Raw genomic sequence first — 17,528 nt, 5'->3', positions numbered from 1 at the left:
CTTTTTCTTCTTGGGGGAAAAAAGTTCAGGTATTTTTTCATGGAGTTACAATCATCCCTGGTTTAACCCTACCTCAATTTAAAATATAAAAGCTTTAAATTATCTTAGTCTGTAAGTTCAAAATGTTAACAGATTGTTTTAAGGTTGCATAATTTTGTACTTTAAAAAATTAAAAACATTAGAGTGAAAATTGAAAATTTCGTCGTTGAAAAACTAAAACGGTTAAAAAGTTTTTTTTTTAAAAATCTGGAAGAAGACCTTGGTAATGAAATGTAGTCTAAGTTGTGTTTTTAGAAACTTGCTGCAGGAGGGCCCTATGACATCAACGAAGATCGTCTGAAACTTCTTTTTTTGGCATTCAATTTTGGAAAGTTGTCGAGAAAGAGAGCCTCTGAACATTGTTAACCACAAATAGCCTACAATGGAACTTTCAAGACCTCAATTTTCAAAAAAATTTCGAGCGAAATCACTTCGTATATCCTTCTCCTAACATCACCAATAGCCGTTTAACGTTTAAAACTATATGTTTAGAACTACAAATAAAAAAACGCTTGGGGAAACACTCCGATCCTCCTTTCTTAAATCCTGTGGTGTAGCAAAGATTCTGTTTCGGAAGAGGCCCAAGTTATTAGGTTCTTACCACAAGGAGATTATCACATTAATTATTTTCATTGAATTGCTAAATTGATTTCATTATAGATAATGCTAATTATTTATATCTGCTTATTATTAATTAATAGTTGTTTAAAACACCAATACACTCCTATTTGTTAAGTCTGGGTATTTTAAAAAGTGATAAATAACCTCAAAATTTATGCATGAGTTATATTCTTAACTAGAGGATAAAAATGCTGACATGTTTTCTCCTTCAGTATTTCTGAATATGGTGTTTGGGAGCTGACCCTGCTAAGAGCATTGTAAAGGCTATGTTTTGCTAAGTTGGAAGAGGGGGAGGAGTGTAAGGTCTTATCTAAAATTAATTAAAACTTACAACCTGAAAAATGCATTTTTTAAAACATTACGGAACTGCTTGGGAATCGGAAACTCGCCCCGAAAATCTTCCGAAATTAAAAGCTGAAAATCAAGGTTTTAGGCTCTCTTTGCTCTCCAAGAAGGGTTATGCCCTTGGCCCCTCTCCCTGGGCGCTGGGTCCCTCCCCTGGCTACGCCGCTACCCATATCCATCAAAGTTGTCTAGAGATTTTTTTTTTCTTTTTTCAAGACTTACGTTCTTAAAATTTTTCCGGGGGGGCAGCCCCCGAACATCATCGCAGATCGCGTAAAAATACATTTTTCGAACATCATTCACAGAAAATTTCCGTTGCGAGTCTATGAAATCCACTCTTGCCCACAACACTAAAAATGTGTCATTCCCCTCTCCTTTCCTTAATATCGCCAATGGTGGTCCATGATTGCCTTTCTGAAACTTTAATTTCACGAAATCGCCTAAGGAGTACCCTGAGCCCCAGCGGAACCAAACATGACTTACTATTACCTGTCTTCAGTTTCGAAAACTTTCCTGAGCCTGCTCTCCCCCTAACATCGTCAAGCACTGTCTAAAGTTTCATTTTTAGAATCTTCAGGGGCAGAAACCTCCGACCACCACTTTTTCTAGCCTAGCATTTCTAGCATGATATAACTCATTTTGCAAACTATATCTCCCATACCAAGCAGTTCTTCTGATTTGTATATTTAAAATCCCTATTTGTGCACCATGGAAATGTTCAATCAGAATCAAAGTACTCAAAGATACCAAAACGAATGATTACCATGAGGGTCCCCCCTCCCCCCCCCAAAAATTACATACAACATAATTAATTCACCATTATATTACAACACTTTTTGAGTAGGAAATGTTCTTATGTGCTAAATTTTATATGGATAAAATAAGTTTCCTTTTTCTTTTTTTCGAATTTCTTCAGAATGTCTCCTCCAAAATTCCTTGTAATTCCTCATATGCATTTTCTCCAGCTAATCTGCCGCTGTCCGCTGGACATCTGTAAATACCTACCCTCAGTGTCGGATTTAAGGGGAGGAGGAGACGGGGGTTGCCAAGTTCGACGACTTCTAGGAGGCGGCAAATTCACACTATTTTTATGTTTTTTTCGTTGAAGCTCAATTTTAAAACTTGAAAGAAGGATAGGGGCGGCAGTTTCGATATTTGCCCCGCCTCGGGAAAAAAATGTAGATCCGTCACTGCCTACCTTCTCCCCTAAAGTATCCTTAAATAGCATAAAACTTTTTTTTTACTTTAATTTCGAAAAACCTTCGGGGGAAGGCCCCTGAACCCCCTATTCCCTTTCCTTCGCGTCAATAAAGATGGCATAAAATCTTTGTTTTTAAAAATTTCTATGGAAGAACTCTCGAAAACCACCTTTTTTAGAAAAAAGCGCCATATTGACTCCAGCGAAAAAGATGAGAATGAACCAAAATCCTCTTGCTTCTTATATAAACCAGAGCATAAATTCATGTTTTTAGTATGCGAATTTCGGAAATTTTCCAGAGGGCAGCAGTCTATCTTGACTTTAATCGAAATTAATTCATCCCCTTAGTATCACTGAAGCACTGAAGCTTGTCTACAATTGCATGTTTCAGACTGCAATATGAAATGAAATCTCGTCAGAGGCCCTGAATTTATATATATATATATACATATAATGTGTGTACGTATGTATCTGTCGGGTCGGCAAAATGTAAGGAGTCGGTCGGCAAAATCAGTTTCAACACCCTCCCAAACGAATGTACCTGGCGACGGCCCTGTATACATATATTAAGGTGGTAATCTATAGCAGCAGATATCTCAAATATGATGTTTAATGAATGCAGAATTTTTTTATTATGTTTTAAAAATCAAGAAAGATTTTTTTAAAAAAATGAAATAATAAGACATGAAAAGTGGCAAATTATTGCATACAAGTGTTTTAAGGTTACAAGCAAGCTATTTTCAGTGTTAAAGACATCAGTTTATGTGGAGGATCATCCAACAAAAGCGTAAGGGTTTGGTCAGATGTTAGAAATGATTTGCAGTTTTTGTGTATAAATTCTTTTTATCATTTTTTACTTTCACCAAAGTATTGCTTTATGACTTAAATTGACATTTCTTAGCTTATTAAAATGTTTAGGGATCATAATTATGAAGAATATGGGTCATTCCATGTCAAATCAACACACTGATTCAGACTTGACATCTCAGATTTTCATGATTTTTGTTATGCAGTAACATATCTTAGACTTATGAAAAGATACCAAATTTCCGTCATGTAGCATAGTTCTTTTTGAAGTCATTAATTTTTAAATATTTAAGTTTTCATGAAACATTTTCCTGTTTTCTCACCATTGGGATGCCTATAGGCTGGCAACCATTGATGATATATACCTAGGAGTGGTCTTATTTTAAAGCTGTTGAATGGGGCCTTAACATGATACATACTTCCCAACTCTACTGTTTTTAACTGGAGACTCCTGTTTTTTGCTTCCATTTCTCGTTTTTTATGATTTTCTCCCGTTTTTGCAGTTTTTTCGGTCGATCATGAAAAATTTCACTTTCTTTTCAATAGATGGCGCCCTTTTCTAGCCTACCAATGTCAAGGAATAAGAAAATTTATAACTCATTAAGTAAAAATTAATTTTTTAGAAGCTTTCCACATTGCATGTTCAACAAAGCACGTGCTTTGCCGAAAATTGCAGCAGATTTCAATCCTTTTGCATCCTGAAATTATTTCAATTATTTTTAATGTTTGAAGTTATTTTAACGTGTGTGCTACCCTATACCTACTTATTTTATATTGTATTTTCATTGTATATTGATTTCCTTTTTTTTTTTTTTTTTTTTCGGATTTTTAGTAATTAAATTTTTGTAGCTACTTTTCTGGTAGAGACTGGAGAATGTACGAAACTTTAAGCACATTCACTCCTTATTATTTAGTTTTTCCTTTGCAGTATATGTTTCTTGCTGCTACCAATTTGTTTACATCTGCAAAAAATCCCCATTTCACTTTAAATTTAGTATTTGTTATTTAAAAGCATAATTTAATAATTCTGTAGCAAGGATATGTCGATGGTGAATCACCTATATACCTCTAGTAAAATCTCCTGTTTTCCTACGAAGATTGGAAAATATGATGATATGCCACAAAATAAAGTTACAATTTCAAAAAAATTGAAAATTTAAATTTTTAAATTTCTTTAAAAATGGCAGTTTTAAAATTAAAAAAAAGTTATCAAAAGAAGTTTGTTTTAATACAAATAGTAAAATGGCATCACAGGATCTCAATGGGATCACGAGATAAAGAATTTCTGTGGTGCCATTACCCCTCCCCCCCCTCACCCACAGATGGCACCCCTAAATATTGTGAACCCCACCCCCAAAGAAGCAAGAGACAACAAAGTGAAAAATACACCACAATACATTCACCCTAAAAATTTCAATGGTGTCATGACCCCCCCCCCCTTAGGTGGGCATCCCTGAAGACACTTACCATTAAAAATCCAATGTTATGAGTAACGTTTAGGGTCAATAAATTATTTCATAGAGATTATTTCAATCATTGGAAGAGACCAATGCATCTGTTCATTTCCTTTTCTTGCATGGGAGTGACCGAGAAATGGGTTGTGTTTTAAAGATACAATATCACAGGAAATATCAAAAGATTTTCCTACAATCTAAACAGGCTATAAAAGAGTGGTTTTGTTTGTTAAATGAATCATCTTCCACCTTACATAATAGGTTTCCCCTGAGGGAAATCCCCAAAAGCCCCATTCAACAGCTTTAAAATGAGACCACTCCCAGGTTCATATCATCACTGGTTGCCAGCCTGTAGGCATATTAAAGTGCCAAAATATGAACTTTTTTCAAAAAAAAATTCAATTTTAAAAAATAACATCAAAAATAATTATGCTACATAACTGAAATTTGGTATTTTTTCATAAATCTACGAAATATAGCTGCATACCAAAAAATCATGAAAATTTGAGACATCAAATCTGAAAATCTCCCAAAATTGTGTTGATTTGACATGGAATGACCCATACAGTACATAAATTATAAAAGCCGAAAAAGACCGGCTTTTTTCATAAAAGCCGGCTTGGCTTTTTTAAGAAAAGGGCGGCTTTTTTGCAGCCCTGATTCAAACCAACTCTAGGTGCAAAAGAAAAACTAATGGTTTCTGCATATAGTAAGTTTTACATGATGTTTAACCTAAATTTTTCTTTTTTAATCGCATATTAAAGAACAAGAAATTAATAGTTAAATGTAAGCACTTAGAATTTTAATACTTGTGAAATTTCTTTTTTTATTTCATGTTTTTAATATACAATACATTCTGCAATTACAATAAACAAAAATTACAAGAGCTTGATATTTTTTAGAAACAAATTATTGGTATTTTCCTCAAGTTGATAGGTAGTCATTTAGTTTTAGATCTTGAAATGGCAACAAAGTCGAGAAAAAAATCTGCACAAAGCTGAAAAGACTCTCAAATATGTCACTTATTTAAAATTGTCTCTTATTTGCATTTAAATCAATTAATGCACTATATTTTGAACTCTTTCATTTGCTTACATGCTAAATGCTGAAAATTTTTGTTGTTATTATGACGAAAAAAGCAGTAACTCTTCACAATGCTGTCATACTAGGTTTTCTCCCCCCCCCCCCCACCGTAGGGGCTACAACAATCGAATCTTTCTTTAAATAATGAAAATTTTGGACATTAGTCATTTTTTATTAATTTGAATTATATTGTGCATGCAGAAATTAATATAATTGAACTTGTCAATGTATTTACGAATCTATTTTTTTTTTTTGTAGGCTTGGTATAAGTTGAAATGGAGACCTAGCCCTAAAACTAGGTACGATTTCGTGAACTCAAAACAGTGGCTAAGTGCTGCCCTGAGAAATGTCAAAACTGTGACAGAATGGGGCAGCAGAAGCGGAAATTACCGCAGTTACAGAATAACAGGTAAGGGGTTGTGTTCTGATTGTTGCATTACTTTTGTAAAGTCACTTAATAATTTAATTCAAATGAATATCAATAGCTTACATGAATAACTAATACTGAAAGTCAGTGTAATGTGGTTTAGTCATATCAAGGGTACCCATCGAGACTCCCCCGCCCTGCTCCACCCGAAGGCTTTTCGGTATGGCCAGAGGAAATTTGGGTCCATTAATTGACCCTTTACAAAAATCCGATCAACCAAAATGGACCTTTCACAAAATCGCGATGAACCAAAACGGATCCGTCACAAAATTCTGATAAAAACGGATCTTTCACAAATTGATTAGAGATTTGCTCTTTCAATCAGGGGGTCTGTCCAGGTATTTTCACAGGGTCCATTTTTTGTGAAAAGTCAAATAATTTTGCAAAAAAAAAATAAAATATAAAAACGAAATATTAGAATTTAGAGATAGCACAAACTGCCATCATTTTAAAGTTGAGTGCTTTCCTCTTCTAAGTTGAGAATATCATTCTGTGGTGTGTTTTTCTAGTATTTGGTGGGGGGGGGGGGCGGCATCACTCTCTCAAGTATATATATTTAACTACCATTCTACATTATGTTAAGTTATAATAGAAATATTTCTGCGTAGTATTTAAAATAAATGTAATAAAATAAATAAAATTCAGACAAGGGTTCAGCATTTAACTTTTTGACCCAAGACACTCTTAAAAAGTACCGAATTTCTTTTAAAATTTATAAATTCCGTGATTTTAACAAAAATAAAAGGAGATATTATTTGTTTACCTCTTAACAAAGCGTACTAAAGATCAAAAGTTTAAAAAATTGGATTCCCCTAGCGAATGCAAAGAGATTGCAATTCTTAAAGTGTCATCAAAAGTATAAAAATGGCTTGTAAAAGAAATATTTTTGATAAAATTATTTTAAAATTGCATTTTCGAGTTCTATGATAAACAAATCATTAATTCCTATAGACACAGTTGAAGCAAAAAAAACCATTAGATTCAGCATTTTAATTTTTTACTCATAAAAGAAAATGGAATTTTGCTTTAAAAACTTGAAATGAGCATTCTAACGAAAATAAAGAATTTTTATTTATTTGCCTCCCAATAAAGCGAAGTCAGCTTGAAAAAAGAACAAAATATGATTCTCATATCGGATGTTAAAATATTGCATTTTTCAAAATGTAGACATCTAAAGAAAAGAGGTAAGTAAAAGAGTTTATTTGAAGTTAAATCATACTTGTTAGCATCCGAAAAATCAAAACCATATAATTTTCTCCCAAAGTAAGTTAAATTTCCCTTTGCAGTTCTAAGTTCATTTCCCTGATAGATATTATTGTTTATTAAATCAGGTGGGGGGGGGGGAGGGTGAGAAAAGTGCTTACCAATGCCTTTTCAGAAAAGTTTACTACAACACCGCTGCTAATTAGCTGTCATAAAACAAAGTTTAAAACCAAACTTATTTTCAGCTGTTACTAAGAAACAAACAACAAGCATTATATTTATTTGACAGTAGCAATTATTTATCGCTTGCAGGAGCATCACAAGAGTGCCAATTTTTTTTCTTTGCAAAATTAGCAGATTTTGTATAAGCTAATCCCTCTAACTTGACTTTAAAAATGGTTCCAAAAATTATCGGTTTTATACACACAAATACGTGGTTTTATGCACACAAAAACAACAATAACATGTATTAACAAAATACAAGTATAAATAGGAAATAACATGTGTAAATAAAATAAACTTATAGTTCAAAACAATCGACAAAAAAAATCCCCCCCCCCCTTTTTAAAGTAAAAAAAAAACAGTTCAAAATATCGTTGAAGTTCTAAACCAGTCCAATACGTGAGTATTTGCCAAACTACAAGAAAAATCCTAGTAGAGAACCTAAATTTCGTATCACATGTTAATCCACATAACAGGCTGGCACTAAAACACGAAGGTCACATCCGCTTGTCGAAACAACTGAACAGTTGAAGAAAAATGCATTCACATCAGGGACAGCACAGGTGCTTGCTTCTCTTAGTAGACTACTCCTTATATGATATTCCAGAAACCATTCCATGTGCTGAAGAACCTGTTCATGCAAACATCCAGTTCGGCCAGACATCCGGAGCCGATTAGTACATCGAAGACACGAATGCACCTACGTCTACTTCCACATTGTCCAGTCTGGACTTTCAAACGGTCCTGATATGTCTAATAGAAGCACTTTAACATTTCAACAAACTCTTAAAAACTTGACCTTCGAAATACTTAAAGGTTTAGAACCCCTGCTCATGTAGCAGGGCAACAAACTATTTCCTTACATTTCTTAAATTTATAAATCTACTTCTTAAATGTGGAAAAAGAAATAAGAGCACGAAGCTCCCCGGTGCAATCTCAGCACTCAAAACAAACTGCAGCTGCAGTACAGATGAAAAGAGAGAGAGCTAGAGAAAAACCAGATCTTTTATGGTCACCGTTCGAACCTACGTAACTCCATGACACACAGCTTAATTTGCATGATCTGAGTAAAAAAAAATACATCTCAACTCAGAGATCTTCAATCGTGAAAACATTTTAAACTATTTTTCACATCAGCATCAGCAACCTGTTACTCAACATTTACGCTGTGACGTCGTACGACTTCTGCCAGTAAACACGTGAGTTGCAGTTGGTTCTCTAGACACGGGTAAACATTCGTGAATGCCGGTTTAGGAGGGTGGAATAATTTACCAGGTTAAGATACAAAACAAGTTCTATAATTTAAAAATACTTCTTAGCTTTCTAGGAATTTCTCCAAGAACTATAATGGAGGCATTTTTCTAACATGTGGAAATAAATATAATGCTTGTTGTTGGTTTCTTTGAAAGAAATTAACAGCTGAAAGTCAGTTTGGTTTATAATTTTCTTGTTTGTTTTATGCAGCGGTGTTGTTGTAAACTTCTCTGAAAAAGCATCAGCCTTCTCTGAATAGGCATCGTAAGCACTTTTCTCCCCACTCCATACCTGCCAACTCTACTGGATTTTCCGGGAGACTCCCAGATTTTTAACATTTCTCTCGGTCTCCCAATTTTTATTGAAAATCTCCCGGCTTTTATAAATCTCTAAAAAGTATCCCTTCATTTAGGGATTTTTTGTAAAAAAAATAAATCCCTTTTTATTTAATTTTCGCAAAGGTTCCCATACTTTAGTGCTTTTGCTCCATGGTTTGAAAGTTTCCTACTTAACTTCCAACTTTAACACATTAGAATCTGGCAACATCACTTCTTGTTAACGTTTGCGATCTCGCTTCGTGCGTAGCATCGCTAGGCCTTCTATTATCGTGCTGAGATGACTACAGCCAGTTCATCGAAAAAGTATCTGCAAAGCTATAAAGCAGCATACAGTACTGAATTTGCATTTTTAAGGAGGTCTCACAAAAGTGAGAATCTTATATTTTGCTCACTGTGTTGCGTTGATCAGGGTGGCGACAAAGCAGGGAAAAGTCAGGGAATTTTGAAAAAATAACAAAAAATCAGGGAAAATTTATTTTATGAAGAAAAAAAAATTTTTTTTTCTTTACAAAATTAAGTACTCTAATTCCCTACGCATTTTCCGCCAATTATCTGTTCAAAAAAAAAGTAAAATTAATGACGTGTGATTATACACTGCCGCATTATTTGTGCATCTTTTTTCCTCAACGTCAAAGTATTGAATCTTACTTATTAACCACAGGATGGACTTCCTAAGATTGATTCTGTGTCTGTTAGGTTGTTTATTTTACCTGGTTTGAATTTTCCTTTTATGCTTTCAATGCTACGTAAAATAAACAACCATACAGGCAAAGAGGAAGCCTTCATTAATGCCTTAGCTCCTTTCCCTTTATTCCCCTGTCTCGAAGTAATTAGCGTACTGTAATCACGATTTCAAGAAGAAATCTTTGGTTTTTGAATTAATACTATAAACGCTTAAAAGTTATTACTTCTTCGCGTTTTTAATTTAATTGCTAAAATTGAACTTTCAATAAAAAAACTTTGTTTTTTGCCGTTATACTATTTGTTGTCACCGCAGATTATAAAGGTTTTCTTTTCTTCAGACTTAAGTGATTCTTTAATTTTATAACCAAGTTGTATTCTATTTTTATATATTTTGAAATTTACTAATTGCTTTTTTTTTTCTTACATTTCAAAGTTGTTTGTTACAAAAGCAATCTAAGATTTTTTTTCGTTACATACTGAAATAATTTTAAATAGAGTTAACTTGTGTACTTGAGTAAATATTTTTTTTTTCGTTAAAATGCTGTATTCATTCATTAAAACCTATGTTCTTGATTAGAGAAAAGCTCCCTATGAATGGATGTCAAATGGTTTCATCTATTTTGCATAAATATGTCAATTAGTTATATAAGAATAACTACATTACTTCTACTGTTTCACTATTACTTGTGATTCTTACAACAATTATTATACTGTTTGAAAACTTAGTTCAAAATAATTTTAATTACTTTTTAGTTCTTAAATACACATATGTTTTTAAGAGTAATTTTAATAGTTTCTTAAAATTCTTATGCTAAGTGGTTTCTGGAAGTAAAGTAATTTTTTTTTTAATTTTCTATAATCTTTCCATTTTAGAAAATTTTAATATACTGTTTTGTAGGTCCCCCCCCCCCCCCCCCCAAATTGACTTGATACATTTTTTAACCATTTTATTAAAAAAGTAACATCTTTTGAAAATATATCTTTAGTTCAACAACTTTACACAACTTAAAACGTTAAAAATACTGCATTTTATACAAATATACAATGAATTTCAAGTAGAGCAAAGAAAGAAAACCATTATCATTGGTAACGTAAATCAGGGAAATTTGGTGAACTTAATCAGGGAAAAGTCAGGGAACTTTTTTCACAGTTCCTGTCACCACCCTGTTGATTTTAGAGTTGCACATGCTGGTGGAGGCGATCTAGTGAATCATGTTAAAAGTAAGAAGCACAGTGAAAAGGTCAAAAATGCATCGAAGCCTAATAAATTGGAAAGCTTTTCGGTAAAAAGTAATGAATATAAAATCATTCATGCAGAATGCTTTGTTACAGCATTTCTTGTAGAACATAATCATTCAATAAGTTGCGCTGATCATGTGGTGCCACTATTGCAAAAAAATTTCCCCACAGATGAAATTTCCAAGAAGTATAGTTGTGCCCGCACAAAAACGACCGCTATTGTCGGCAATTTGCGGCTGAAAGTAGATCGAGCCTTACTGAAGATCTGACAAGAGTACCTTTTTGTATTGCTATAGATAGAAGCAATGATGGAGACATGAATTTGTATCCTATTGTCGCGACATACTTCCATGAAACCAGCGGTAAAATTAGGAACAGTATTCTTGCTGTGCCTGTACTGGAAAAAGGTTCTTCTGGTGAAAACATTAGAAATTTAATCCATCAGAATTATGAGAAATTTTGTATTCCTATCAAAAACTGTATTGGTTTTGCTGCAGACAATGCTTATGTGATGATGGGCAAGAAGGCTGGAGCATTTGCATTTTTACTAAGAGAACAGGAGAATCTTATTGATATTGGGTGTCCTTGCCACCTCTTAAACTTAGCTGCAGAGAAAGGTGCAGCTTGTTTATCTTTGAATGTGGATGATCTATTGGTAGACATTTTCTACTACTTGCAAAGAAGTAGTAAAAGGAAGGAGACATTGAAATCATTTCAAGAAATGCATAATGGTGAAACAAGAAATTTTGAAGCATGTTTGCACCAGATGGTTATCCCTTGGGAAATGCTTAAATAAGTTACTTTCACAGTGGGATCCTCTTGTTAGTTTTTTAAGGGGGAAGTTACTGTAAAGAGAATTAGCCTAGAATCCTATTAAAATCCAAAAAAGGAGAGTGATAGACCTGCCATAAGCTGTGAAAGTGCTAGGAAGTTGAGCACCAAAAAACAAAAATCAGAAACAGCAAGTTCTAAACTCGTGAAGAAAGCTAAGGTTTCCAATGATGTAAAATCTATCTTAACTAGAGAGGAAAGATTTTTATTTTTTTATTAAATAAAGCCTTTTGTTTAGTTTTATCCTATATTATACCATGTTTTGATAAGGTAAACTTGCTTCTTCAGTTACAAGCTCCACTAATTCATAAGCTAAGATTTATACTTTAAGACTTTTTCAAGCAAATGATTTCAAAATTTGTCAAGCCAGCTGTTGTTGCTAAAAAAAGTGATATTCTATCTCTGAGATATCATGGTCTTGAAAATCAAAAGGAAGATGCAGCTCTCTTAATAGGAAATGATTTAAGTGCCGTGGTGAATAGCTTAAAGGAAGAGGATAAAAATCAATTTTTTAAGAGGTAAGGAAGTTTTATGAAGCAGTATGTGATTACATGCATAATAAATTTCCATTTGGCAAAGAAATTTTAAAACATGCTGAAGTTTGCAATTTCAATAATTTTCGTAATGCTGCATTTCAAGATGTAAAGTACTTTTTAGAAAAATTTCTAGTATTTTTAGAAGCACGTGCATGCACTATTTATTGACACATTATAATCAGAATTCAATGAGTTGCAGATAACTAAAATGCCAGATGATGTACTACAAGCCGAAGGGTGATACACAGTGGGTATTAATAGGCATTTATAAAAATCCATTGGGAATTTATTGCTTCAAAAGTATTTCTAAAGTAATTTTATATATATTATCAGTGCTCCACAGCAATGCAGAATGTGAGCGTGTGTTCAGCATAATAAAGAAACAAAAAACAGAGTTCTGTAGTTCTTTGTCTAAAGAAACTTTAGAGAACTTAATTTTGATGAAATGCAATTAAAAAAGTAAATGTTATGAAACTGAATTAGATAAAGACTTTTTGTCAAAAGCAAAATCTTGTATCTGAAAGATAAGGTTTAATATTGTATTAATTTTTACAATATTAAACCTTATTTTTCAGATATGTAACATTTGAGTAACTCATCCTGCTTTAATGCAGTAAAAAAAAAAAAAAAAACTTGTCAAAAACTTGTATTTTTACAGAAAATAAAAATTCTTTTTTTTTCCCCCTAAGTAAGTTTTCATTGAAAAAATATTACTTTTAACTTATGTTCTTCCATTTAATATTTCCATCACTTGATCTCTGTGTATATGACTCAAGGAATTTGCATATGACTGCATACTTGCCAACTCAACTGTTTTTAACGGGAGACTCCCGTGTTTTGCTTCCAACACCCGATCTGTTTTTAAAGATTTTCTCCTGTTTTTGCAATCAATCATCAAAAAGTTTTACTTTCTTCTCAATAGATGGCGCTCTGTTCTAGTCTAGTCTACCAATGTCAGGGGAAAAGAATTTTTCCAATTAACTCATTTAGTAAAAAAAAAAAATTTTTTTTTGAAAGCTTTCCAACGAAGCACGTGCTTTGCCGAAAATCGCAACAAATTTCAATCCTTTTGCATCTTCAAAATATTTCAGTTATTTTGAAAGTTTAAAGTTATTTTAACATGTGCTACCATATACCTACTTATTTTATATTTTATTTCCATTATGTATTAAATTTTTTTTTCGATTTTAGTAATTAAATTTTTTCTATCTCCTTTTTTTGGTAGAGACTGGAGAATGTACGAAACTTTAAGCAAAATCACTCATTATTTAGTTCCTCCTTTGCAGTATCTTTTTCTTGCTGCTACCAATTAGCTTACATCTGCAAAAAAAAACCATTTCACTTTAAATTTAGTATTTATGTTATTTAAAAGCATAATTTAATAATTCTGTTGTGAATATATGTCGCTATTAAATCACCTCTCTACCTCTGGGGAAATCTCCTTTTTTTTTTTTTCTTCGAAGGTTGGCAAGTATGTGACTGTATTTTTAGGGATCATAAACAATCCCTATTTTCCCAATAGCATGGAAAAACACGTTAATGCACCACATCAAAAAAATCTACTGGATTTTTTTTCTTGGAATGTTGGCAGGTATGCCACTCATGATTTAATAAACAATAATATACAGCTAAATTAACTTAGAACTGCAAAGGATAGTTGGGGGGGGGGGTGCGATCGCTTCAAATAGGGTTACTAACTTCAAACTTAGCGTCTGGCGGTGCAATGTTTAACTGTTATTTTGGGAGAAAGTTATATGGGTTTAATTTTTCGATGCTAAAAAGGATAATTAACTCGAAATAAACTTTTATTTACCGTTTTTTTCTTTAGATGCCTACATTTTAAAAAACGCAATCTTTTTACATCCGTTATGAGAATCATATTTTATTCTTTTTTCAAGCTAACATTGCTTAATTGGGATGCAAATAAATGAAAAGTCTCTTTATTTTTGTAACAACGAATATTTCAAGTTTTTAAAGCGGAATTCCATTTTTTATTATGAGTCAAAAATTAAAATGCTGAATTGATGGTTTAGTTTGTTTGTTTTTTTTTGCTTCAACTGTGTCCAGATATTCATGATATGTTTATCGTAGGACTTTAAAATGCAATTTTAAAATAATTTTATCAAAAATATTAATTTTACATTACATTGTTATACTTTAATGCCTTCACTTTTAGGATTGCAATCTCTTTGCATCCGCTGTAGGAATCTGATTTTTCGAATTTTCGATGTTTTGTACGCTTTAAGAGTTAAACTGTTAGCAAAAATATGAAATTTTAGTTCTTGAAGACAATTCCCAAAGGTTTAAGAAAGTTCTAGTAACTTAATTCATTATATTACAAACATTGAAAATTATCCCACTACCTAACCGGCGGACGAATTGTTCCCCAAAGTAGAAACTCCAACAGAATCGTGCGTTTGTCTACACAATGCGATGATGTGACGTCACTGTTACCGAGTTGAGTAACGTTTTGCTTAGTGCATGTGAACAGCTATTTTAAAAGGTTTCACAGTTAAAATATAAACTGTGTTGTGTTGTTTCACAGTGATTATTTATGCATGTGATTCGATAAACGTCACATCATCACGTTGTGGAATCTGGAAATGTATTTAAGTGAGTGCACCCAGTCAATCTCTTACTTCCTTATTCTTATCTTATCAGTTTTGATGCTGCCGTAACTGCAGTTCGGTGTGTTACTGGGAGCGGTGTGCTCCAGTTTCTCATCAGTTCCACGTTGACGAGTGGACTTTATTTTTAGAAAAATGTAGGAAATAAGTTCATTGTGCCCGGCTAAAAGAGCGGGCAGGTTCCATTGGTCACCTTGAGGCATTTTGGTGGTGAAGGATGAAAAGGTGAAAGATTGTGGAGTTTCTTTCACAGAAGTTGATGTTGTTGGACGTAGGCTTCACAAGACAGTCGAAGGTTCATGCTGGATTGGATTAAAAGATGTCCTGGAGTCTGGCTGGACTGGATGTCCGCGTGTAAGGGTTCTTCACCGGATATGGCAGTTCTTGGTGTCCGAGAGGTCAAGTCTATAGAAGGTCCAGCATGGCGGCTGGCCACGTGGTACGGGCTGCAATCAACTTTCACGTAGGATCCTATGGAAGGATCAGGCCTTCACGTTTTGATATGCCAAGTATTAAAGAGTGAATATCCTGAACGGTATGAACTTTCATCTTGAATATTATCAGGACTATTCTATTTTTAAGTAATGGACTCAAGGTGGACTAGCGTTGACTAGTCCGTTAAGTTTTAGAATTGAACGATACAGTATTATATAATATGTTCCTATAAATGTTCTTATGGGGGGGGGGGTATTTTCAGTCAAAATGTTTGTGGGTTTAAAAGTAGTTTATTTACCCTTGTTGATATTACAAATTTTAAGATATATTTATCGTTATTGAATAAAATTGTTTTTGACTGTTAAATGTGTTTTTCAATTCCGTTTTTCCCCCGAGCAGATCACACCACAATTTCTGTTGGGCTTGCAACAACCCATTTTAGTTCCTCGAACTTCGGGTATTTCATCCACGGTAGCACGCGAGTTCCAACATAAACAAATTAAATATTTTTTTTTATTTATGTAACAATTACTGAGTTTATAAGTTTCAAATGAAAATCTGTGCTCTTTAACAGTGTCTTGGTTCAAGAAGTTAAATGCAGAACCCCTGACTGAATTTCTTTGTTACAATTATTTTAAATACTATACATATAACATTTCTAACAAATTTAACATAATGTAGAATGGTAAATAAATAGATACTTAAGGGGTGCCTATCTTCCAGAGAGCGATGCCTCCTCCTCTTCGTAATACTCGAAAGACGCTCAAAAATGATATTGTCAACAGGAAAAAGGGTAAACACTCGACTTCTGCGCCATCTCAAAATTCTAAAATTTCGTTTTTACAAAAAAAATTTTTTTTTTTTTTTTTTTTTTGCCAAATTATTTGGTTTTGCACAAAATTAAGTGATTTTTCACATAAAACGGACCCTGTGAAAAATCCTGGAAAGACCCCTGCATATAGAACACCTACGCATTTTTAAAGATTGTATACGAGAACTGTTAGAAAAGTATCTGACCTTTTTCTTTTAAAAGCCAGGTGGATATGAATGTGTGTACTTCCATGAACCGACTTTAAACCTTTGTGCGCATGAGTGAAGGTTTTATTGTCTGTCAATAGCGTCAGGTGCCGGCTAGCAGAGTTTAACTGAATTAGTGTGTAGGGCTCTAGTTGAATTTTTTAATTTCAAGAAAAATGACGAAACGGCTGGAGCAGCAGTACAGCAACAAAATTTTGCCAGAAATAGTACAACAGCCAAGAAGAAACCATTCGGACAATACAAACCAATTTCTCTGATCATTTTTTAGCACCTTTCTCGCATTTGATTTCAATGTTTTGTCAAAATACAACCAGACTACCATAGTTCAATAGGCTGGAATGGGTTAAGGTTCCCCAATGGATGTAAACAAGCAGGAGGTGATACCTCCTACACATTTGATTCACTTTTGAATCCATTTGGAGACCTGTAATCCTATGTTTTCAAATACAGACATTGAAGTGGCCACTACTGGTGTGTTTACCTTGTTGTGGTTCAATAGGCTCTTTATTCTCCTCTGGCTCTTCCCAAAATTGGAGAGACTATTGAAAGATATGACATTTCAAGACAAGGAAGGACATTATGGTGGCAACTGCAATGCAAGAGAGTGTAGAGCAAAGTGAAACAGCAGGACCAAGTGAAATGGTGAAATAACTTGATTTCAGAATGGTTGTCTGCCTGCCTTGTCTAGTGGTCAGAGAAGTCTGATTGAGACAGAGGTCCGGGTTCGAATCCCGGCTTGAGCATGGAAGTACTTTCTCTCTCCGGTCCTTGTCCTTTCTTTGTGAGAATGTGTTGTTCTGCTGTGAATTGTTGCCTACCCTATAAACGGGTCCTTATGGCGCGTGTGTACTGTAGAAGTCGAACTTCACTCGAAATTACGGTACAGTTGGAAAAGTGAAGCATCGCACCCCAAATTGCCAGCCTAAGCTGGCACACGACAACAACAACTTAAAAGTGCAACCTGAAATTACCTTCTGGGTGGTGTTTTTGTCCTAACCGCACTTATATTGTGATTAACCATCACATTAATATTGAAAATAAATGTTGAAACCTTGGGGGGGGGGGGGGGACAATGTCATTGAACTTGGGTAATTTGGTTTCTTCCCATAAAAGTTAAAAGCACTCATGAAAGGGATTTTTTTAATAT

The 17,528-nt window shown here is 33.7% G+C and overlaps 1 protein-coding gene across 1 annotated transcript in view; it reads left to right on the top strand.

Annotated features, from left to right (window-relative positions):
- The window catches only part of LOC129231069 (uncharacterized), a 51,864-nt gene that overhangs the window by 8,058 nt on the left and 26,278 nt on the right, over positions 1-17,528 (top strand). The window contains exon 2 of the mRNA XM_054865317.1: positions 5,806-5,956. Coding sequence (XP_054721292.1) covers positions 5,806-5,956 — 151 coding nt within the window. The remainder of the gene's footprint in view (positions 1-5,805; positions 5,957-17,528) is intronic.

Source organism: Uloborus diversus, chromosome 10 (assembly GCF_026930045.1).
Source record: "Uloborus diversus isolate 005 chromosome 10, Udiv.v.3.1, whole genome shotgun sequence".
Lineage (NCBI taxonomy): Eukaryota > Metazoa > Arthropoda > Arachnida > Araneae > Uloboridae > Uloborus > Uloborus diversus.
This window is presented reverse-complemented; position numbering and strand designations above follow the sequence as displayed.